This window comes from Rhinatrema bivittatum, chromosome 8 (genome assembly GCF_901001135.1).
Source record: "Rhinatrema bivittatum chromosome 8, aRhiBiv1.1, whole genome shotgun sequence".
In the NCBI taxonomy this organism is placed as follows: domain Eukaryota; kingdom Metazoa; phylum Chordata; class Amphibia; order Gymnophiona; family Rhinatrematidae; genus Rhinatrema; species Rhinatrema bivittatum.
In genome coordinates, this window is record NC_042622.1 from 74870575 (window position 1) to 74894306 (window position 23732).

General features: G+C 45.4%; 1 protein-coding gene across 4 annotated transcripts in view; it reads right to left on the reverse strand.

The window, feature by feature from the left end:
• The window catches only part of PHF20 (PHD finger protein 20), a 280282-nt gene that overhangs the window by 247920 nt on the left and 8630 nt on the right, over window positions 1–23732 (reverse strand). For 3 of the 4 annotated variants that reach the window (XM_029611171.1, XM_029611170.1, XM_029611168.1), the window contains exon 2: window positions 17136–17257. In XM_029611171.1, the coding sequence (XP_029467031.1) occupies window positions 17136–17218 (83 nt within the window). In that variant the 5' untranslated portion in view covers window positions 17219–17257. The remainder of the gene's footprint in view (window positions 1–17135; window positions 17258–23732) is intronic. The other variant, XM_029611169.1, reaches the window with a different exon arrangement.

Sequence of the window (23732 nt, forward strand, 5' to 3'; positions counted from 1 at the left end):
CGAGAGCTGGGGTCATAAGGATGTGCACAGGTGACAGCCCCTATATGAAAAGGACCTTCCATTACACGAGAATGTCTTAAAGATGTGTTGTGATCTATTGGTGAAACGGGGTCGAAATCCATGGTGACAGGTCCTGTGAAGGTAGCAGCCAGACACTTTCCATCCAAACACTTTCTAACGCAAAAGTTAAATGCCAACAGTGTATTAATGTTCAGGCTAGCGGACATGGCGACTAGTATTCCCAGGGGGCCAACAGCTTCCAACACGCCTGATAAGATGGGCCGTCCTAAGACATAGAAGACAGGCATCCGGATAAAAGAAGAAAAATGTCCTCGCCTGCATGCAGTGCCATTTTGTGACACGTTCGCTCTCACTCAGTCGTGGGTGGTAAAGTTTCTTGAACATATTTTTGAGCTTCTGGCAGGGTGTCGAAAGCCTGAGATTGACCATTGTGCCAAATGCACAATTTGGCAGGATATTGAAGGGTAAAGCTCACTTGTTTCGTCGCTAGCTGTGTGCACAACGGGCCAAACTCTTTATGTTTTGCAGCTACCCGTGCAGAGAAATCTTGAAAAATTCTTACTGGCTCATTTTTGTGTTTCAGCGATTGAATCTTGCGTGAAGCCTGCCATATGCGTTGGTGGTCCGCAAAGTTAAGTATGCGAGCAATAACAATCCGAGCCCTCTGATTTTGCACGAAGCAAATCCCTAAACGATGGGCCCTTTCGATTAAGGGATCCAAGGTGTTCCGGAATGCCTAAAGCTTCAGGGAGACACTAAGTAAGTTGGTCAGCCAGGTCGTAGTCGGGGTTAGATTCCGGCAGTCCTATAAATCGTAGGTTATTTCGGCACGAGTGATTTTCCAGCTCGTCTAGCTTCTCCTCGTGGCTTTGGATTAGATGCTCCAGTTTGTGTAGCTTACGTTCCGCAGACAAGGCCTCGTCCTCTGTCGCTGACATTTGAAGTTCCAAGGCATCAGTTCGAAGAGGCAGATCTATAAATGCAGACTGCAGATTGTTGAGTTGCTCTGATAATTTTGTCAAGTTTATTCGAAAGTGCTGCAGTAACCACCGTTGTTAATGCCATGATCGCCGCTTCGTCTGCCAGGCCAGATACATTCTTTTCTGTACCGGCGGCCATTTTGTCTTCAGTAGCTTTCGTTTTTTTTTTCTCTTTAGCCACTTTGGCAGGCATAATAGCTGGCGATTTACTCATGCAACGGTCGATATTCATAAGCAGTACTCACTGAAAAGTTTTTAGGCGCTGAAAGAGGTCGGATGCCCGTTTAGAATGAAGATTCAGGGGCTGACACCTGGAGCCGGGTTAGACACGTCTAGCCCAGATCACCACATAACGTGACTCCTCCAGCAGGTTTAAGAATGGAAGGCCCCAGCGATCTACTATCAGCTGAAACTCCTCGTCTGACAACCCCCATTCTCCTGGGTCCAGACTCTCCCTGCTGAGGAAGTCTGCTCTTATATTGTCTTTTCCTGCAATGTGAGAGGCCGAGTTAATCGGGAGATGTCCTTCTGCCTACTCCATAAATTGGTCCATTTCCTGCAACACTTGCTGGCTCTTTGGTTCCTCCCTGCTGATTGGTGTAAGCCACTGTCGTTTCGTTGTCAGATATCATGAGAATTGCTTGACCCTGCAGCCTGTGGCTGAACTGTAAGCATGCCAACCGGATCACCCGGGCTTCCAGGCAATTGATACTCCAGAGGGAGTCAGGTATTCCAGCATCCTTGTGCTGTTAGCTCTTGGCAGTGAGCTCCCCAACCCTGGAGACTTGTATCTGTCGTGAGTATCGACCCATTCGGTGTGGTCAAGGAAACACCTTCTCTCAGATGATCCTCCTGCAACCACATCTGGAAGTGAGAGCAGATTTCCATCGGCAAGCCAAACCGAATAGTTCCAAGACTGCGGGTTCCAACGAGGCAGCAGGGAGCACTGAAGAGAACACACATGCGCCCTCGCCCATGGCACCACTTCCAGGGTTTCTGCCATTAAACCGAGCACCTGTAGATAGGACCACATTGTCAGGTGTATAGATTTCACCAAAACATGCACCTGTGACAATTTCTGAATGCTAACCTCTGGCAGGAAAACTATGGCCTGCCTCGTGTCGAACTGAACACTCAGATACTCCAACAACTGAGATGGCTGAAGACTGCTCTTGGCCAGGTTCACCACCCAAACAAACTCCTGCAACAAGGAGATCACTTTGCGGGTCACCAGGCGGCTCTCTTCCAGAGACTTGACTCAAATCAGCCAGTTGTCCAAATATGGGTGAACTAGGATTCCATCTCTTCTCAACTCAACTCTGCTGCTACTACCACCATAACCTTGGAAAAAGTTCTAGGAGAGGTGGCTAGACCAAAAGGCAGCACCTGAAACTGATAATGGCGCCCTACCACCACAAAATGCAGAAAATGATGGTGCTCCAAGCAAATGGGAATATGAAGGTAGGCCTCGGACAGATCCAGAAACGTCAGAAATTCCCCAGACTGCACGGCCATTATCACTGAGCACAAGGTGTCCATGCAAAAATGAGTCACCTGCAAATGGTTGACTCCCTTGAGATCCAGGATGGGATGAAAGGAGCCCTCCTTCTCGGGCACAACAAAATAAATGGAATATCACCCCATACTTTCTTGAGACGTAGGCACTGGAACCACATCCCTCAGCCAGAGCAGCCTTAGAAGTGTAGAATCCACTATTTCTTCTGCGGAGAGTGGCAAGGAGACACCATGAACATATTCCGAGAAATACTATAAAATTCCAGCGCATATCCATCTCGTATCACCTCTAGAACCCACTGATCCGATGTGATCTCTAGCCACCTCTGATAAAAGAGAGAGGCGTCCCCCTATCTCATTCCCAAAAAGGTGGGTTAGCAAACGTTCACTGGGAAGCTCGGGAGGATGTGCTACCCGAGCCCACTCCTCTCTTGGGCTGTCTTGGACAAAAGGACCGAGACCTGCTGAAAGGATGAGTCTTCTAAAAGGTTGACCCTCTGTAGGGACGAAAACACTTGGAACCCCTGAGACGACTCTCTCATACTAGAGAAGCGCTGTAACTGCTTCATATCCTCGGGCAATCAAGAAACCGGAGATTCGCCCCACTTACTGACCAACATCTCCAACTCGCTCCTAAACAAGAGCGAGCCTTTAAAAGGTATTTTTGTAATATTAGCTGTGGAGGTCACGTCAGCTGACCAATTTCGCAGCCATAGTTGACACCTGGCCACTATCACCGAACATACATATATAGGGAACCCTATAAGTTCTCTCTTTTAACATTCATATATTACTGTACTCTTATAACAATTTTGTTATCATCACTATTCCTAATTAACAACTATTAATACAATACATACAAATCATCATTTTATTAATTACATCCATTAATGTTTATAATAGCCATACACTAATACAAAGACATGTGCAACCTAATATACATCAATGACCAAACTTATTTAGCAGCAATATATTGACATCTAAAACCATATACCCCACTACATTCACTCATCCACACACACTCCCCACCCATTAAAACCAACCCATCTTTTTCATTTTATTATTTCACCACAAGTTATTAAAGTGCTTTACATAAACAATTATAAAACCTAAAGGAACTTTAAAAGAAAGAACTTATAGGGTTCCCTATATATGTATGTTGTGATGGGATGAGTAGGGAGTCCATACTCTCTTAATTTGTGATTACACTATCACCAAAGCCACTCCTCTAGCCAAACCAAATTGCAGCCCGCATCCGCTAAAATAAAATAAAAAAGCAGCAGCAGGTTCCATAACTGTTCTGGAATCATCAACCTCCTAAGAGAGAAGCAGACAAGATCGAGCCACTAAGGTGCAATTGGAAGCTATCTAAAGTCATCGCCACTGCTTCAAAGGCTTGCTTAAGGATGGCCTCCATCGTATCATGCACATCCTTCAAGGCCGCTCCTCCCTTCCCGGGGATAGTCGTCCGCTTAGAGATGGCACAGACCAGCGCATCCACTTTTGGAAAACGCCAATGCTCTCTTGGGGAATACAGTCCTTCCAATGTCCAACCCCCTTTGAAATTTGCCTCTGGAGCGCCCCATTAAAATCAATCAGTTCCTGAATGGTGTTCATAACAGGGAGAAATCAAGAGGCTTTACACAAAGAAACCAAAATGGGATTCTTCTTTGGCTCAGACATGGAATCTGCATCAGTAACACCCAGTATCTTCAAGGTCTGGGAAATCAGGCCAGCAGTTCATCTCTATGAAAAAACCGCAACATGTTCTGAAACTGTTCCAGTCCTGGCTCTGCCTCATGATCAGTACCATCCAGGTTCCTGTCGGGAATACCCGCAGTGAACAGAGGCGTGCTTCGGCGCTTAAACATAGGACTGGAAGAAGGGGGCTACCAGCTGAGGACTGCACCTGAAGAAAGGATTGCAAGCCTTGGGGGGGAAAAAAACCCCAAAAACTCTATCCAAGAAAGGGCAGTAGGATTCAGGCCAAATCCAGAAGGCACTGGAATGGACCCACTGAGCTGCCATCTCCTGCGGAGGAACCAGTCAAGGAAGTTCCAAGGTTCGGCATACCTCCAGACAAATCCTTAGCCAGACCATCACTGGACTGGGAAGATCCAGACTTAGTAAAATCAGAGGAAGACAATTCTCCCTGAGCCTCTAAGCAGTGCTGACATGTTAGAGAACACTCCAGTCGGAGATGCCCGAATATGACAGGCAGGACAGAGAGAAAGGCGCATAGGTTTCTTGCTCACCGATGCCATCAGTGCACAGCTGAAGAATGTGCGTCCAGCCAGCTCGTGCTTAAAAATTTCAAGCACACAAAATTTATGGGCACAAAAATTAAGGGCTCCAAGAGCAAGCACCGCAAAAAAACATGCGCACAAACTGTGCGCCATAATCTGGGTACATCACCAATTACTTAAAAAATGTGCACACAAAATTCACGCCCAAAACTGAGCACACAAAGTGTGCACAGAGCTGGACACACTGCGCACACTGACGTTCCTGCAGAGGGCAGTCGAACACACAAAAGCATGTGAAAATGCCATTGCAGCCTACCATAGCGTGCAGGACAAAGCTTAACTGAGGGCCCTAGCCCACCCGGGCTGCTCAACCAGCCAGGCTGCTTGGTTGCCTTAATCCCAACGGGAGTGAGAACGAATGTCATAACAGTGCACCGAGACTGGAAGCAGTACTGCAAAACCCCTCTTCACTGTCTCTGCCTTTATTATTTATTTTCTTTTCTCTCTCTTTAAAAAAAACAAACCAAAAAACAACAACTTTTACCTGAGCTCAGACTTTACCAGCTGAGTACAGAGATGGTCTTCAGCTGCAGAGGGCATGTGCCGTCACTGCCACACTCGGCCTCCTTCACCCACTGCCTTTACGTTGTACAATCAGATAAGTCCACACCAAGACAACAAGCACATCTCTGAGGGACCACGGAAGTCACCTCAGGAATTCTCAACTGGGGGAGGGACTATCTAGTATCACCGCAGGAATGTAGGGCTTTTTTTTTTTTTTTTTTTAATTCTCCTTCCAAAATCTGAAGCAATCCCCCATAGGGAGATGCACATCCACCATCTGCTGGAGATGGAGAATACTGGCAGGCTGATGTCACTGCAGGAGTATATATACTATGACATCAGCTTGCGCCGTCTCCATCTGGTAGCAGGGGAGCATAACCCACTGGTCCTGAGTCTGTCTACATGCTAGAAAAATGGGCTCTGAACACAATGTTTAACAACAACCTTTCTGTAGCATTTTGAACCTGCTGCAGCTTGTTGGTACTGTGCCCTGTAATCCCAAAAATAAAGAATTGCAGTAATCAAGAGGGACACAATGATGGTATATAAAACTTGTGCAAAATAAGATATCAGATAATAAAGGACCACCTTAACTACTCCAGCAATGTGGTCATTCAAAGTCAGCCCAGAGTCTAGCTCGACCCCCAAACTTCTCATATGATCCTTAAGTACAATACTAGCCTTATGCCACATGGGGTTGGGAAAGTCCCCAGAAAGCCCCCAAATCCAAAAAATCTGAGCATTCAAGTTCAACCTGAATCATTAATTCCTTAATAGCCTATAGGCATTCGCCTTACTTATCTAGCTGTTCCTCACATTGGTCACCCAAGAGAATATAAACTGGATTTTGTTAAAGATCTGCTAAGAAAAACCAGTTACAGCAATAGCAGCATTAAATTGGTCCCAAACAGATGCTAAACAATAACAGGGAGAACAGGTAACCCTGCTGGCACTGGCCACAATTTTAAATCCTTCTGCCCTCAATCCACATATTGGGAGACTTCTGAGGATAAAAAGAGAATCAAGTTAGTGCAAAATCCTCCACACCTTTTGCAACTAAATTCTTCAACCAACTGAATGATCAACAGTTTCGAACACAGCACTTAGATCCAGTAAAACGAATAATTTATCAACCCCTTTAGCAAATATGTCCTCAGAACATTCTCTGTCAACACTGTCTCCATAATATATTTCCTAAAACCAGATTGAGCCTTATGTAACAGTCAGTCATCCTCAACCTTTGAGCGGCTGCTTTTCAATAAATTTCAATATGTATGGCAGTTGTGATACTGGTTGGTGGTAATTCTCTAGCTTTAATGGATCTATGGACAACTTTTTCAACACAGGCCAAACTACAGCCATCTTTAATGCTGATGGAAAATCTCATCAAGAAACTAATAACAATCGACTAGACTAACTTCACAATTGATTTATTACCACATCAAAGAAAAGTAGATGGACATGGGTCCAGTTTAGATGTAGGGGACATGGGTTTTGTCAAAGAAATCTCACAGACACTAGGGCATCTAAACTGAAAAAAAGCAGCCATGGGGACTACTCCAACTACATCTTCTCCAACCTCCCCATTACCGTCCACATTCAATTATCTACCTATTCCCACAATCTTCTCAAACGCAAGGCTCCAGAGTCTACCTCAAGGCCCAGCACAACTCCCCATCCCACACCCCAGGTGGCAGAAAGCCAACACTTGGTCATCTTAAAAATCATCCAAGTCCAGGAATCCGTTTCTTATGAACAATCTGCATAATACATTTTTTTACATCAGCAATTACTAACCTATAAGTATTTGAGTGGTCCTTCCATAAATCCCTATAAGCCAACATATACGATTTAATCCACTCTCTCTGCTCAATGAATCTGTTTTTTCAACTCACGGGAGGTTCTCAGAAAACCAAGGAACAGTTTTCACAAATTTACCAGCACTTTTTTTTGCAACTGAGCTAATTCTGCAGTAACTTCAGACAACTGAAAAAAAAGTGTTTAAAGTTTGATGGCTAGTCCCTACTACACACAGGCAAGTTAACTGAATGACTAAGAGTTGCCGAATGCCTTACCACGCAGGAGCTTACTGAGTAGTACTCGCAGATTCCCCTGATAGCATGTGCCAAGGAAGAGAGAGTGTTCAGTATACACAATAGTCTGTTCCAGTCCACTGTCCTTCCATTTGGGCTTCATACAGCCCTCTATCATCTCAAAAATCCATGCTGTGCTCAGACAAAAAATGACTTAGAAAATTCACAAGGCAACATCCATGCGGGACCTCCCACACATGCTCAGAAGAGCTCAACTAGCTAGGACAGGGGTCGGGAACCTTTTTGGCTGAGAGAGCCATGAACACCACATATTTTAAAATGTAATTCTGTGAGAGCCATACAAGACCTACCAAATTAATTTACTACAACCCCTCACCCTCCTGACCCCCCCCCCCCCCCCCCAAGACCTGCCAAAAGTCCCTGGTGGTCCAGCGGGGGTCCAGGAGCGGTCCGGGAGCGATCTCCTGGACTTGGGCTGAAAATGGCGCCGACGGCCCTTTGCCCTCACTATGTCACTGGGGTCGACCAATGGCGGCGGTAGCTCCTGTGACATAGTGAGGGCAAAGGGCCGTCGGCGCCATTTTGACTATTGGCAGCCGACAGCCCAAGTCCAGGAGATCGCTCCCGGACCGCTCCTGGACCCCCGCTGGACCACCAGGGACTTTTGGCAGGTCTTGGGGGGGTCAGGAGGGTGGGGGGTTTTGTTAGATTTTTACTTTTTTATTAAAGATTTGTCTGCGAGCCAGATGCAGCCATCAAGAGAGCCACATCTGGTTCGCGAGCCATTGGTTCCCGACCCCTGAGCTAGGAGTCCATTCAATGCCAACAGAAGATGTCATTCATATTTAATGACTAATTCAGCCTGCTTATGGATGGGAAAAAGAGATAAAAATAAAGAGCAAAATAGTGAGAAAAAATGTTCTTGAACTTGTAAAAATATATATATATATTTTTTTTTTGGCTGGCACCTGTTTTCTAAATATTTTTCAACCAAGAGATGGTTAAATTATACTTACCTGATATTTTTCTTTTCTTGAATCCTGCTAGACCAGTCATTATGTTTGGGATTTCTTGCCCCCACAGCTAACAGACAGAGGCCACACCTTTTTCATGACCTCACTCATGGCTATAAAGGAGGTGTGGTCCTGGCCAATACCTTACTGCCAAAAGAATGTGACCACTAGAAATCTCCTTTATGTCCTCTTCTTGAAACACATACTATGGAGTACTGAGATCCATTCTGAGTGAGCCAAAACAGCTAAGACGAGGAAAGGAAATAGGTAGAAGAATGAAGTACCGTATTTTTCGCTCCATAAGACGCACTTTTTTTCCCCCAAAAATGGGGAGAAAATGTGGGTGCGTCTTATGGAGCGAATGTAGCAGCTCTCCCTCTCACGCGCCGTCCCCCGCCTCCTCCCAACTCCGCCCAATCAGCATGGTGGTGTAGGCGTGTGTATTCTGCCGGCGGAACTTGAGCTCCCTGCCGGTCTGCTGTTCCCGCGGTGCAGCTTGCTGCGAGGGTCGCCGCGGCGCAGGTCAGACATCACCTGTTTGACCTGCATGGGCTACGGAGGCCCTTCCAGTTCAGACGGCTGGCATTTGACCTGCGCCGCGGCGACCCTCGCAGCAAGCTGCACCGCGGGAACAGCAGACCGGCAGGGATCTGTTTGAATTGGAGGGGCCTCCGTAGCCCACGCGGTTCAAACAGGTGATGACTGACCTGCGCCGCGGCGACCCTCGCAGCAAGCTGCACCGCGGGAACAGCAGACCGGCAGGGATCTGTTTGAACTGGAGGGGACTCCGTAGCCCACGCGGTTTAAACAGGTGATGACTGACCTGCGCCACGCCGACCTTGCAGTGAGATGCACCCGGAACCGGCAGGGAGCTCGGGCTCTGCCGTCGGAGGCTCTCACTTGCAGTCCAAAGTAAGAACTTCACTCGTTGTGGTTTGGATGTATTGGAGGGTCATGGGGGTGGTATACTGCCTAGGATGGAGGACACATGACACAGACCAGCAAATAGAATTACTGCCTGTGCTGATTAAGTGACTACCTGTTGAAATATTAGGAGCAATTGCTCTCCTAATCAATGAAATATAGCCCTGACTATTTATTATTGAACTCTGGAGCAGTCATGAAAGTTTAAAATAACTGGTGTGAGAGAGATGTGTATGAGGGAGAGTCTGAGTGTGTGATTGTCTGTGGGTATGTGTATAAGTGAAGAGAGCTAGTGAATGTGAAAGAGCCTATGTATGTATGTGAGGGACAGAAAACCAGTGAGTGTGAGTACCTGTGTGGATGTTCTCTGCCTTACTATAAAAAAACAAAACAAAAAAAAAATCCCACGGACGGCCACCAGGGGGGAGCTCCGTACAGAGCCCATCATGGGGACAGAATTTTTTTTTTCTTAATTTCCTCCTCTAAATCCTAGGTGCGTCCTATGGTCAGGTGCGTCTTATAGTGCGAAAAATACGGTACCTCATAATTCCCCTTAGTCTCCCCAACCCTTCACACCCTTGTCTTCCTGGGTAGAATCTTGACTGGTCTAGCAGGATTCAAGAAAAGAAAATCATCAGATAAGCATAATTTAATCTTATCATCCTGCTAGACTAGTCATTGCATTCAGGAGTTACCAAAGCTTCCCATTACTAGGGCGGGGGAAGACAGGGCTATCTTTACCATAAAAGAAATCGGCTCAGACGCTACTTACCATCTCAAGAAAGTCCACTGTATTCTGGTAGCATATCTGGCTTCTACTTCTGATGCAACTTCACCTGAGAGAGGAAAGCAGGGGTGGAGGGAGAGCACGCGTGAACAAGCAAGAGTGCCTGCAAGCCTCCCGTTTTTATTTTTTTTTCCAGGAATGCTGCCATGCTCCTGAAAATACAGGAACCACGCTCTGGAGATAACACAGATCCCAAAAGGTACTGTGACTACCATTGTGCTCTGGGGACACTACAGACCCTGCAGGGGTCTTCTGGAGGTTTCACAACCTGATGGAGAACTGGGAGGGACCTCCAAGAAACTTGGAAACTGCTCCCACTTGGAAAAGTAACCCCTAGGGGTAGCTGTCCCAGGAGCAACAAGGACTCAACCAGGTTGGGGCCGAACCCAGATTCTCGGAGCTACATCCTCTTTGTCTGTCTGCCGTTGCTGGAGACAAGGTACTGGCCAGGACCACACCTCTTTTATAGCCCTGAGGGACATCATGAAAAAGCTGTCCTCTGGTTCCATCAGCTATGGAGGAGGGACATCCCGAAAGTAATGACTGGTCTAACAGGATAAGAAAGTTAAACTTGTTTAACCAAGGATTTCTTTTGCTTTCTGTAATTTGTCCCGCTAGTGCAAAATCAAGAAGCAAAGCTAAGCTATTACAATGTGGACTGAAAACATTTAAAAATGTGCAGGTTTAATTTGGAGAAATTACTTACCTGAAAATTTGGTTTCCTTAGTGTAGACAGATGGACTCAGGACCAATGGGTTATGCTCCCCTGCCAACAGATGGAGACGGAGTCAGATTTCAAAGCTGATGTCACCCTACATACACCCCTGTAGTGACCTCAGCCCTCCAGTATTCTCTTCAAAAGCCACCGTGGATCTACTAGTGAAAAAACGATTAAAAGTGATTAAAAAACAGATAACCGTAACTGTACTCAACCAATCATAAATAGTGAACCACCGTAAGAATATAGGTGTCCTGATCTAGGGACTGGAGGAAGGCTTACCCATAAGCTCTTGGATTCGATATCCACTCCATGGGCAAATTCTGGGCACAGTTCTTAGGCAGCCAAGGGTGGGATGCTGAGACCATCTGTCTACACTAAGGAAAACGAAATTATCAGGTAAGTAATTTCTCCATTTCCCAGCATGTAGCTAGATGGAATCAGGACCAATGGGATGTACAAAAGCTAATCCCAATCAGGGCGGGAGGCTGCCCACAGTCCGATTTACACCGCCCTTGCAAAGGCTGCATCCTCTCGGGCCTGTACATCCAGGCAATAGAACCTGGAGAAGGTGTGCTGAGCACGTTGCTGCTCAGCAAATGTCGATGGGAGACAGCAGTCTAACTTCCGCCCATGAGACCGCCTGAGCTCTAGTAGAATGAGCTTTAACCTAAGAAGGTAATGTCTTTCCTGCCTCCACACAGGCTCCTGTAACACCTCCTTAATCCAGCAAGCTATGGTAGCCCGCAAAGCTGGTTCACCCCGCTTCCTTTCCCTGTGAAGGACAAACAGGCAGTCCGTCTTTCAGACCGGTTCTGAAATTCCAGACACCGCACCAGAAGTCTACTGACATTCAAATCACGGAGGTGGATTTCCTCCGCGTCCTTGTGTTTATCCAAGGATGGCAACGAAATGGAACAATTCAAATGAAACTGCGAAACTACCTTGGGCAATAAGAATGGAACGGTATGAAGCTGTAATATTCCTGAGTTATCCAGAGGAATGGTTCCTGGCCATGACAATGCCTGCAGTTCAAAGATGTAAAGTGTTGAGCACATAGCCATCAGGAACACCATTTTTAAGGTTACTAAATGCAAGGAAAGACTGCAGCGGCTGAAAGGAGGGCCCTGTCAAAAATTCCAATATTAGATTAAGATTCCAAAAGGGAACCAGCCACCATAGGGGTGGCCGAAGGTACTTCACCCCTTTCAGAAAATGGGCCATGTCCAGATGAGCCAACAGGAGGGATTCCATTTACCTCGTCCCTGAAACAGGAAAGAGCCACTATCTGTACCTTCAAGGTGTTAAAGGCCAAAATTTATTCAGGCCATCCTGCAAAAACGTCCAGAATAAGGGGGGGGGGATTTTGACTGCCCAAGGGGGGACTCCACATTCCTCGCACCAGGCCTCAAATACTCTCCAGTCCCGCACATTTGCTAGGGATAGTGAACTTCCGAGCGCAGAGTAAGGTGGCAACTACTGCCACAAAATTTCCTTGCTTCATCAGGAGAGCTCCTCTCAAGAGCCAGATTAAGACAGAATCAAGTTGGATCCTCGTGAAGGACTAGTGCCTGCTGTGCAGTGGGAGGTACCGGGGGGGGGGCGGGGTGTCTCCACCAGGAGTCTTCGTATACCACATACGCCTGGGTCAATCTGGAGCTACTAGTAGGATTAATCCCCTGTGTTGCTCGATTCTACAAATGACCCTGCCCAGTAGGAACCAAGGAGGGAAGGCAACTCCTCTTCTGGCCAGGTCTGAATGAGAGCATCGATCCCCAGAGACCACAGATCTTTTCTGTGACTGAAAAATCGGGGAACCTTAGCATTGTGAGATGAAGCCAGCAGGCCAATGGATGGGAGGCTCCCAGCAATCAGTTGGAAGGCTTTGGCCGATAACACCCATTCTCCTGGATCAAGACTCCCCCTGCTTGGAAAGTCTGCTCTGATATTGTCTTTTCCTGCGATGTGGGAGGCTATCATCTGTAGATGTATTTCTGCCCATTCCATAAGGAGGTCTATCTCCTGTGACTCTTGCTGTCTCTTGGTTCCTGGAGGTTGATGTAGGCTACATTGTTGCACTGTCCGACATCACACGAACCACTCTATCCTGGAGTCTGTGGCTGAATTGTAGACACGCCAATCTGACTGCCCGGGCTTCCAGGCGGTTGGATGCTCCAAAGGGCCTCTTCTTCAGTCCAATGTCCCTGGGCCGACAGTTCCTGACAGCTCCCCAGCTCCGGAGACTCGCATCTGTCAGGAGGACCAGCCAGTTTGGTGAGGACAGGGGCACTCCCCTGCTCAGATGAGCTTCCTGCAGCCACCACTGGAGCAGAGAGCACACATCTTGAGACTGCAGGCGCTGAAGTAGTCGCATGTGTGCCCTCGCCCACAGCACCACTTCCAGGGTTTCTGCCATCAAATTGAGAACTTGGAGATAGCTCCATACTATCAGGAATATCGAGCTCATCAACTGATGCACCTGGGATATCAACTTCCTTATCCATGTAGTCTGAAGGAAGATCTTGCCCTATTTGGTATTGAACCGAACTGCCACATATTCCAAGGACTGCTCTTGTCCAGGTTTACTACCCAACCGAATTCCTGAAGCAAGGAGGTCACCCTGTTGGTCACCCGGAGACTCTTCCACGGATTTGGACTGGATCAACCAGTCATCCAAGTATGGGTGCACCAGCATTCCCTCTTCTCTCAATGCTGCCGCTACAACCATGATAAACTTGGAAAATGTTCTGGGACGGTGACCAGGCCAAAGGGCAGTGACCAGAACCGATAATGGTGACCCAGTACCGCAAAGCGTAGGAAACATTAGTAGCATGGGTTCTTCTTAGTGTTTGGGTACTTGCCAGGTTCTTGTGGCCTGGTTTTGGCTTCTGTTGGAAACAGGATGCTGGGCTTGATGGACCCTTGGTCTGACCCAGCATGGCAATTTCTTATGTTCTTGATGGATTAGATTATCTACATAGGCCCCAGATAGGTCCAGGGAGGTTAAAACTATCCGACTGTACAGCCATTATCACAGAGTGTAATGTTTCCATGCGGAAATTAATCACTCGTAGATGTAGGTTGACACTCTGGAGGTCCAGGATGGGGGAGAAAGGAACCTTCCCTTCTTGGGTACAATGAAATAACACCCCATATTTTCCTGGGGCACAGGTACTGAGATTATAGCCCTCATCATGAGGAGCTTTAAAAGAGTAATCTCCATTGCCTGTTTCTTGTGCTGGGAGTGGCAAGGAGACATCATGAATATGTCCTGAGGAGTGCTGTGAAATTCTCTTATGACTTCCAGTACTCATTTGTCTGAAGTGATCTCAACCCACCGCTGGTAGAAAAGGGAATGTCGACCCCCTATCTCCTGGTTTTGAGGATGGGTCGGCAAAATTTCATTGGGAAGGGGGGGGGGGGTTTCAGGATGAACCTGAACCCAAGCCTGCCCTTCTCTTGGGCTGTCACCTACAAAAAGGACTGAGACCTCCCAAAGGGCCAAGACCTCTGAAATATAGAGAGTTTCCTACGGGCAAAAAAGTTGGGAGCCCCTGGATCAGCCCTTCATAGGCGAGGGATGCTGTAACTGCTTCCTCTTACCTTCTGGTAACCTGGGGACTGGAGATTTGCCCCATTTACTGGACAGCTTTTCCAGTTTGCTTCCGAAAATGAGTGATCCTTTAAAGTGCATCTTTGTGAGATTGTCCTTGGAGGTTGTCTTTGTTGCCCAAATCTGCAGCCATAGCTGTCTTCTGGCCGCCACAACTGAGGCCTCTCCTCTGGCCAAAATATGGACTAGATCCGAGCCCATGTCTGCTAAAAAGGTGGCGGCGGGTTCATAACTACTCTGAAATTCACCCCCCAGTCATCCACCTCCTGAGAGAGGAGTAGGCACGAATGAGCTACCAGGGCACAACAAGAAGCAATTTGTATGGTCTTTGCTACTGTGTCAAAGGCTTGCTTAAGGATGGACTCCATCCATCTATCGTGCGCATTCTTTAAGGCTGCTCCTCCTTCCACTGGGATAGTTGTTCACTTAGAGAAGGCACAGACCAGCACATCCACTTTAGGGAAGTGCAAGTGCTCTCTCACTGCTGGATCCAGTTGGTATAGAGCTTCTAATGCTCATCCCCCTTTAAAACTTGTTCCAGGGCATCCCATTGGTCAATCAACTCCGGGATGGCTTCTAGTACTGGAAAGTAGCAAGAGGCTTTCCATAGGGAGATCAAAATGGGATTCTTCTTTGGTTCCAACATAGAATCGGACTCAGGGACTCCCAGCATCTTCAGGGTCTGGGAAACCAAGGCTGGTAATTTGTCTCTATGAAAAAACTGCAACATGGTTTGATTCAGTTCCAATCCAGGGGGAATTTCCGCTTCTTCCAAGGGGTCTGGATCGTCCTCCTTGTCTGAGTCATCTGGGTCCCTACCAGGGATGCCCTTGGTAAGGCGAGGTATGCCTCGAGATCTGCCGATAGGACTGGGAGAGGGAGGGCTTACCAGCCGAGGTTCCGCCTTAACAGGGGCAAGCAAGGTAGTAGACTGCATCTGTACGAAGGCTTGTAGACCCTGGAAAAATTCCACCCAAGAGAAGGCAGCCGGGTCCATGCCTAGCCTAGAAGGTACTGGAGTAGGAGCCACTAAATTTCCACCTCCCATGGATAACCCAGTCAAAGCAGTACTCAGATCTGGGGTACTTCCAGTTAAGGCTGTGGCTAACCCATCCTGTGAATGGGAAGAGCAGGGCTTAGCAATGTCCAGAAAGGACATCTCTCCTTGGGCTCTCTCACAGTGCTGACATAAGTTGGAATCCAGGTCAGACTATAAAGACCTAATATGAAAAGCAGCACAGAGAGAAAGATGCTTATGTTTCTTGGCTACCGACACCATTGGTGGCAGTAACTGTGTATTCTATCGGCTCGTGCTTAAAATTTAAGCGTAATTTCGAGCACTTAGGCGGGGCACGGGCAACAGTTGAGCCCGTGCGCCCAACTGTTCTTGGTTCTGTACTTAGAAGTTATGGGTGTATGTATGTGTGCGACGTTATATGCGCGGCATGTATGCAGAGCAGACACTGAGTACCGACGTTCAATGGAGGACAATAATGCACACACAAAGACACGTGCAAGATGGCGGTGCCTACCCACGCAGTGTGCCAACCAAGCCTAAAGCGGAGCCTAGCCCATCAGGAAGCACTCAACCTGCTCAGAAGCCCACTTCCCCTGACAACAATGGGACTAGGAACAATGATGGTACGGCGTGCCGAGCAAGGAAACCAGAGGAGGTCTTACCAAAAGCCCTCCAAATATCTCTGAATTGGGAGGTAAATCTCTCTTTTTTTTTTTTTTGTTATTTATCTGGGCTCAGTGCTTACTGGCTGAGTACAGAGACAGTCTCTGGCCGTCACCACCTCGCTCAGCTTCCTGCACCTGCTGCTGCTTAAGCAGGTGAAAGGCAAAGTCCAGGCTGGGAACCAGCTACCGGACAAAGGCACACCTTGGAGGGATCTCAGAAATTGCCTCAGGAATTCTCAACTCAGGGAGGGACCTTTAGTATCACGGCAGGAGAGCAGGGCTCAGATTTTCCTTCAATTTAGAAAGTAGAATTTCTCCTTCCAAAAAGTATAGCAATCCCATAGGGAGAAGTATGTCCACCATATGCTGGAGATGGAGAATACTGGAGGACCAAGGTCACTGCAGGGGTGTATGTAGGGAGACGTCAGCTTTGAAATCTGACTCAGTCTCCATCTGCTGGCAGGGGAGCATAACCCATTGGTCCTGAGTCTATGTGGCTACATGCTAGGAAACCTACATTATACTAACAAATACACCTACGACGACATTTACAATCATTTAGTGAAGAGTTGTGGTCTAGCGATTCAAAAAGCAGAAGATCTGGGTCTTCCATTCCAGCTTTGTCTCCCTGTGCTTGTTCTAATCCTGGGTCTGTGTGACCATAAGACATACTGGGTGTAAATTATCTAACATTGATCATAATAAAATCAGTAAACAGGCGCACGTTACACAGACGTATGCACAGAAGTACCTTTGAAAATTACCCTCTATGTTCTTCTGCTTCAATTTATCCAACTTTATTAGTACAATGTTTTTGCCTCTGCCATATGAAGTAGTGAAGAAGATCAGGTTCCGAAACTAGTAGTTGAGGCATCCATTCATTTAAATGTCTGACTAGAATGGTGGTGGGATGCTACTTGGAAAAGAAACTATGGAAACATTAACTTCCTTTGGTATACTAGCATATTGTTAAAACATATGTAAAAGTAATATGAAATTAGAAGAATGCATACATACCACTTCTTTAATCTGTCTCGGGCTTCCAGTTGGGCTCCTACTTCAAAGCTGATCCCTCTTCTGTTGGGTGGACGCTTTGTCATTTTGGATACTGGCACACCATAAAAACTAGCTTTATTCTTCTGAAAAAACAAACATTATCAAACCAAGGACAAAAAATTTACAAATATGTAACAGAGTTAAAAGTCTTAGTCTACACATATTTAGGATCATTTCCAGAATTTCTCTTTTGTACATATAATTAACTTCAAAGAGACACTTTCTATTGTGTCTGAGAGACCTTTCTGACTTAGGGCCACTGCAAGTGGACCTCACGTGATTCTACTCTATTATTCTACCGCCATTTTCTCTCAAAGTGGTTTACATTGTTCATAAAAAAAAAAATAAATAAAATATATCAAATATAAAAAAACATACAACAATGCGTCCATGATGCTGACCCATCCCATCCCCTATTCTCACTAGGAGAGTGGTAGGCCACACACAGCACATCACTACAAATATCAGTACATTAAAGTGCTTGAGAACTTTAATGAGAACCTTGTGGTGTTAATTTGTGGCCTCTCTGCTTACAAATCACAATCTATCACACATTTTATACAATGCCCTCCCAACCCCACCTCTTCCTGAAGAAACTCTGCAGGTCATCGATCTGGAGATGCTGGATCCATGGACCACTGATGCTTCCACTACTAAGGATCCTCCTGATGGCAGTAGCCCACAGCAAAGCAAGAAATGAGAAGTGACTGCAGGTGAAGGCAGAAAGTAACACTGCTGCTGCTCCTACCTCTCCCTGGGGTCTATAGGTCCAGTCATCCTCTGTCAGCCAACATGCCATCAGGGAAGGCAGAAGAAGCAGTACAGAAAGCAGAAACACTTCTTGTCTGCCTTCTCCTCGGCTGCCAGTTCTATGAAGTTATTTTCAATGACCACACCACCCTGGACTATTGCAGCAACCCACTGAGAAATATCTTGCTTTACCAATGCACTAGCTTGTCCTTACACAATTAAGGATGCATTAAGCAGGCCCACCATTAAGCTTTTTGACACTTTTGCCATATACAAAACATGCTAGCCCACAACCACCACCACTCCACTAATCCTTTCCCATCCATAAGGGAACTCTCCTGTGTTTGCACTTCTGACACAGGGAAGACCAGAAGCAAGTTGCTATCAGTAAAGCAGCGCATCTCTGAATACAAGGATTGTGGGGCCTGAGGAACTCAGTCCTCATCTCCCTCCTCTGGGGCAGGTTTCCATTTTGGGTAGGAGGACTGCAAGAGGGGAAGTGGGGCCACTACAGGGACTGAGAGTGGAGCTCACAGAACAATTGCCGGCACTCACAGCAGCCAACTCCTAAGCTGTCCCATGACAAAGACACTTGAAAAAAAAAAGTTCCTATGCATGATAAGAAAGTCACTCCTGGGGGGGGGAGGCCAGACAAGGAGCAGAAAGGTGATGTTTGGGGTAAAAGATAAAGGAATTTTGCCCATAGTTGTGATATTTATGTATTGTCATATGTTTATCTACGGCACACCACTTTGGGTGACTTGTTTAAGACAGAGGAAAGAGGTCTAGGAAGTGTTTTCAAAGAAATAAATAGTGCAGTTCTTTGCTTTGGGAGCATCCCTGTGCTGGAAGTAATAAACTATGCTAAGCCAAAACAAGCATAGTAAAAAGGGAGCATGAGTTCCAGCTCCTGTGAAGTGATAAGATCCAAAATTAGGCATTACCCTTCATCATAATGAAAAAGGCCATGCTGTACACTCTAGTGTAGACAAAACTAACTCTTGCAGGGCAGGGCCCAAAGAAAGCTCACCTGGAGCATCATTAGGAGGGGCAAATGGAAGGCTGAAATTAGAAAAGAAACACACATGGAAGACAAATCAGAGGGCAGGGGTAGAAAACTATTTACAGAGGTTTTTTTATTAGTATAATTATGGACAACAAAAGCAAATAAAGCAAACAAACTAAAAGCCTAACTAAAATACAAAATTTTCATTTTAAAATGAATGAGAAGACACATGAGCCTTTAGTTTTTTTCAAAATGTCTTATAATCCTCAATTGCACTCTGTTAGGTAAGTCATTCCATAACAAAGGTCCAATAATAGAATAGGCTAAATGAGAGCTTAATAAAGAGGGAGGAGAAACTGAAGAAAAAAGGAGAGCAGGAGAAGAAGGAAGGGGAGGCTCACAGCAAACTGAAGCCCAGATCCAGAATCCGGAAGCCTCCTGGCATAGGGCTGGGGGTATAAAACTTTCACCTCAGGAGCTGCTCTGTCTAAATGCTCAATTGAAGGAGGGAATACAGGACTTTCACCTCAGGGGCTACCCCTCTAAAAACTGCTTAGCCAAACTTTTTCATCTGGCCTAACCAAGCCTCAGGTCACAGCACAGACTTTTGCTTGCCATCTGATGGAGACAGCGAATACCGGCAGGCTGAGGTTAGCATGGGAGCCTATAAAGGGGCGACATCATAAAACCTGTTAATCTCTGTCTCCATCTGCTGGATAGGAAGTATAACCCATGCATCTGAACTGGTCTGGTTGGATGAAGAGGAAAAGCTTTATAGGTTTTATAAAATGCAGCTGCCTGTTTAACAGTTTCTTGTTCCATAAGAGACATCTCTTGCCGTATCTGCACTGGCTCCCTATAAAGTGTCAAATAATATTCAAACCTTTGGCATTAATGTATAAAGCTCTTCATGGATGTAGTCCTTTTCTTTTGGATTTGCTGGTGTTTTACTTTGCATCTTGCCCCTTCCACTCTAACAGCCATTTAGAAAATATTTAGACAGGCCAGTAAAAATAGTTATAGTAATCTACTAAAGTTAAAAAAATAAAAGCCTGAACTATGGTTCAAAAATCTTGTATTTCAGTGATCTAAACATTCATAGTTTAAAGGATCCAGTCTAACAGAGTTCAGTTGGGGTTTTAACATTAGCTTTTTAATCAAAAGTAAAACCTATGGTGTCTTAAAGTGTATGAAAAAGGATGATTCATACTATCACAAGGTTTGTTAGCTCTTCAGGGATGGAAGCATCACTAATCTAGAGACCTTCTGTTTTGGCAAGATTCAAACATAATTCTTGGTGAATAAGGTTCACAAGCTTCAATGACCTTCAGTTCATAAACAGCCTGGGTATTTTTTTTAAATGTTCTGCAACCCAGATACATTGATATTTTTGGGATAGTTTGGATTATGTGCCCACTGCAAAAGTTGCTGGGGTCTTGTCTCAGCTTCTGCCTCTCTTTTTGTTTTTTAAACCCTTGCCCTTTTTGGTTTATTTCTATTTTGCATTCTTCTTTCCTTGAAACTGTTACTAAAATTGTCAGTCTTTCATTAGAGGAAGGCTGGATGCCAAGTTCCCTTAAACAGGTTTTGGTTGTTCCGGTTAAAAAAAAAAAAAAAAGAAAGAAAATCTGCCGTAGACAAAATGTGTCTAACTGTAGACCTCTCAGCTAAAGTTTTGGAAAAGATTGTGCTTTTGCAACTAACAGATTTTCTTGGAGATAACCATGTTCTAATTCCGCATGATCGTGGCTTTTAAATAAACCACAGCACAGAGACATTATTTGTGTCACTGTTAAATTTTGTTTTGTCAGCTAGATAGAGGAACAGTCAGCTGTGGTGGTGATTTGTCTTGACATATCATCAGCTTCTGATACTGTTAGTCATTCTGTTTTATTAGCAAGGCCTTCCTCTCTTAGTATTGAAAATAATGTACATAAATGGTTTTGGCTTACTCATCCAATAGGAAGCGACAGATTAGGACTGGTCAATTTCAGTCCATTTGGAAGTTTGTTTCTCAAGCGGTACTTCAGGGTTCTGCACTGTACTCGGTAGTATTTATTATCTGTTTCCTTTATGCACTGTTCTTGTGTCTTACAGCATAGATTTCAAAATATAAGCGAATATACAATTGCTATTCCCTGTTAACAACTCACTTTCTTCCACTACTTGCTTAATATCAAACTGTCTTAAAACACAATTAAAAGCTGGTTAAAACAATAATAGAGAACTGCTCACTTCAAAGTTTCTGACATAGTTAGGCGACTCATGGCACACATGGGGTGCCTACCTACATGAGTCGCCTAACTATGCCAGAAAGTTCATGGAAATGTGTAAAGTTGTGAGATAAAACAGTTTCACTAGAAACTTCAAAAGCTGACCTATAAACATAACATGCTAGATGGTGTAGTTCTTTAAGAGCTGGTGTCAAAATCTTGTGCCATTTATATTCTGCTTTATGCATAAGACTTTTCTTCAGCCTCATGGGTGAACAGAGGAGGTGTATGAAGAGGTGTAGAAGATTTTTTTTCCTCTTATAATAGAGCTACTGACTAAATAACTTCAGAAAGCATATTACTAAGAGGTAACCAGGGATTCAGCAGATCTAGAATCAAAAGAAGCCTGCCAGAAAACTTAAGGGTTAATCAAAAATTATTTTGTCACTATTTAAAATGTTCATATTTTTGAATATTTGATTTATCATTAGTTTTGTTTTTTGGTGGGTTTTTTTTTTTTTTTTTAAACACTTTTTGGTTTCTTTCATTCCTTTGCTTTTCCTTTCCCTCTGCAGACACTGTCCTCCTCCACCCCACCTATTGCCAAGCACTCTCAGCCAGACTCTTCCCCCTGGACCTGCTGAAAGCAGTGATGTACTTAGGGAAGACCAATCTAAAATTATAGCTACACAATGCAAAGTTCCATATTAAGAGTCACCATTCAGGAAAAGGATCTAGGCATCATCTTGGTTAATATTGAAATCATCAGCTCAGTGTGCTGCAGCAGTCAAAAAAGCAAACAATGTTAGGAATTATTAGGAAGGGAATGGTGAATAAAAACAGAAAGTGTCATAATACCTCTGAATCACCCCATGGTCAGACCGCACCTTGAGTAATGTGTACAGTTCTGGTCACTGTATCTCAAAAAAAGATATAATTGCACTGGAGAAGGTACAGGGAAGGGCGACCAAAATGATAAAGGGGATGAACAGCTCCCCTATGAGGAAAGGCTACAGAGGTTAGGGCTGTTCAGCTTGGAGAAGAGACAGCTGAGGGGGGATATGATAGATGTCTTTAAAATCATGAGAGGTCTAGAATGGGTAGGTGTGAATTGGTTATTTACAATTTCAGATAATAGGACTAGGGGGCACTCCATGAAGTTAGCAAGTAGCACATTTAAAACTAATCGGAGAAAATTCTTTTTCACTCAACGCACAATTAAGCTCTGGAATTTGTTGCCAGAGGATGTGGTTAGTGCAGGTAGTGTAGCTGGTTTTAAAAAAAAGGTTTGGATAAGTTCTTGGAGGAGAAGTCCATTAACTGCTATTAAATCAAGCTGACTTAGGGAATGGCCTCTGCTACTACTGGCATCAGTAGCATGGGATAGTCTTAATGTTTGGGTACTTGCCAGGTTCTTGTAGCCTGGTTTGGCCACTGTTGGAAACAGGATGCTGAGCTTCATGGACCCTTGGTCTGACCCAGTATGGCATGTTCTTAATCCACGACCAGTGAGTTGTGTACCTCTTCCAGTAGATGGAGACAGGGAAAATCTGACGTCACAGTATATATACCCCTGCACTAACATCAGCCCACCAGTATTCTCTGCAAAAGCCAACTGTGGACAACTAAACAATACACATGCATTGCAACTCATACAAAAAAAAAAAAAAGCAGAAACTGTTTCACTGTAGGAATTGGAAGACAGGGAATAACGAGGATCTTTGCCTGGGAGAAAAAAGGGCCAAAGAGAGAAGTCTGACATGGAAGGGCCTGAAGGAAGATTAACTTTTATGATTTATTTTTTTTTAAATATGGACATCCATATTGCTCCTTATAAAAAATGAAATTGTTACAATTACAATGACTTTGCCCAAAAAGGAAGGATAATCCTGATCTTAACTTACCATGGCCAAGTGCTTGCTGTGCCACAGTAGCAGCAGCTCCAGCTTGATGCTTTTCTACTTTGTCTCCTATCAACAGGGGGAGAGGGGATGAATTAGAATGCACTAGTGGGAGGGGAGTAGACCTTAGAGAGGACTGAGGGATGAATAAATTGCCTCCCCACCACCATATCACTATTACCATTGCATAAGACAACTAACATTTCCAGGGCTCCTGTGGAATAAGCATGCCAACTTCCAATACTACCACTGTGGCTCACTCCAACTGCACCTGACACCTCTGAGCAGGCCTCACACCAGACAGCACTCACCATGCTGCCTCACGCCATCACCACTGCTCAGTCCAAAAGTATGCTTCCTGCATACCGCCACCACCATCACTTTCTGCCAACTCATTTGATACAGCTGCTGCTCCAGCCAACTACCTGTGCTGGCCATGGTCACCTGAACACATGGCTCTCGAAACCTCCAGCTCAGTATTCCCTCATACAGCGTAGGCCATAATCCTGCCGCATCTAGGACTTCACCACCACCTATTCTTGCCTCTCATGTAGCCCATCATAGCCATTAATACCCCAGACCATTTTCAGCCCAAAGAAACCCCAAAACTATTGCTGTTTAAGCCTTCACTGCTTCCATGGCCTAATGCTGTCTCCAGATCTTGCAGCATTTCCCAACCGGCGTGCCG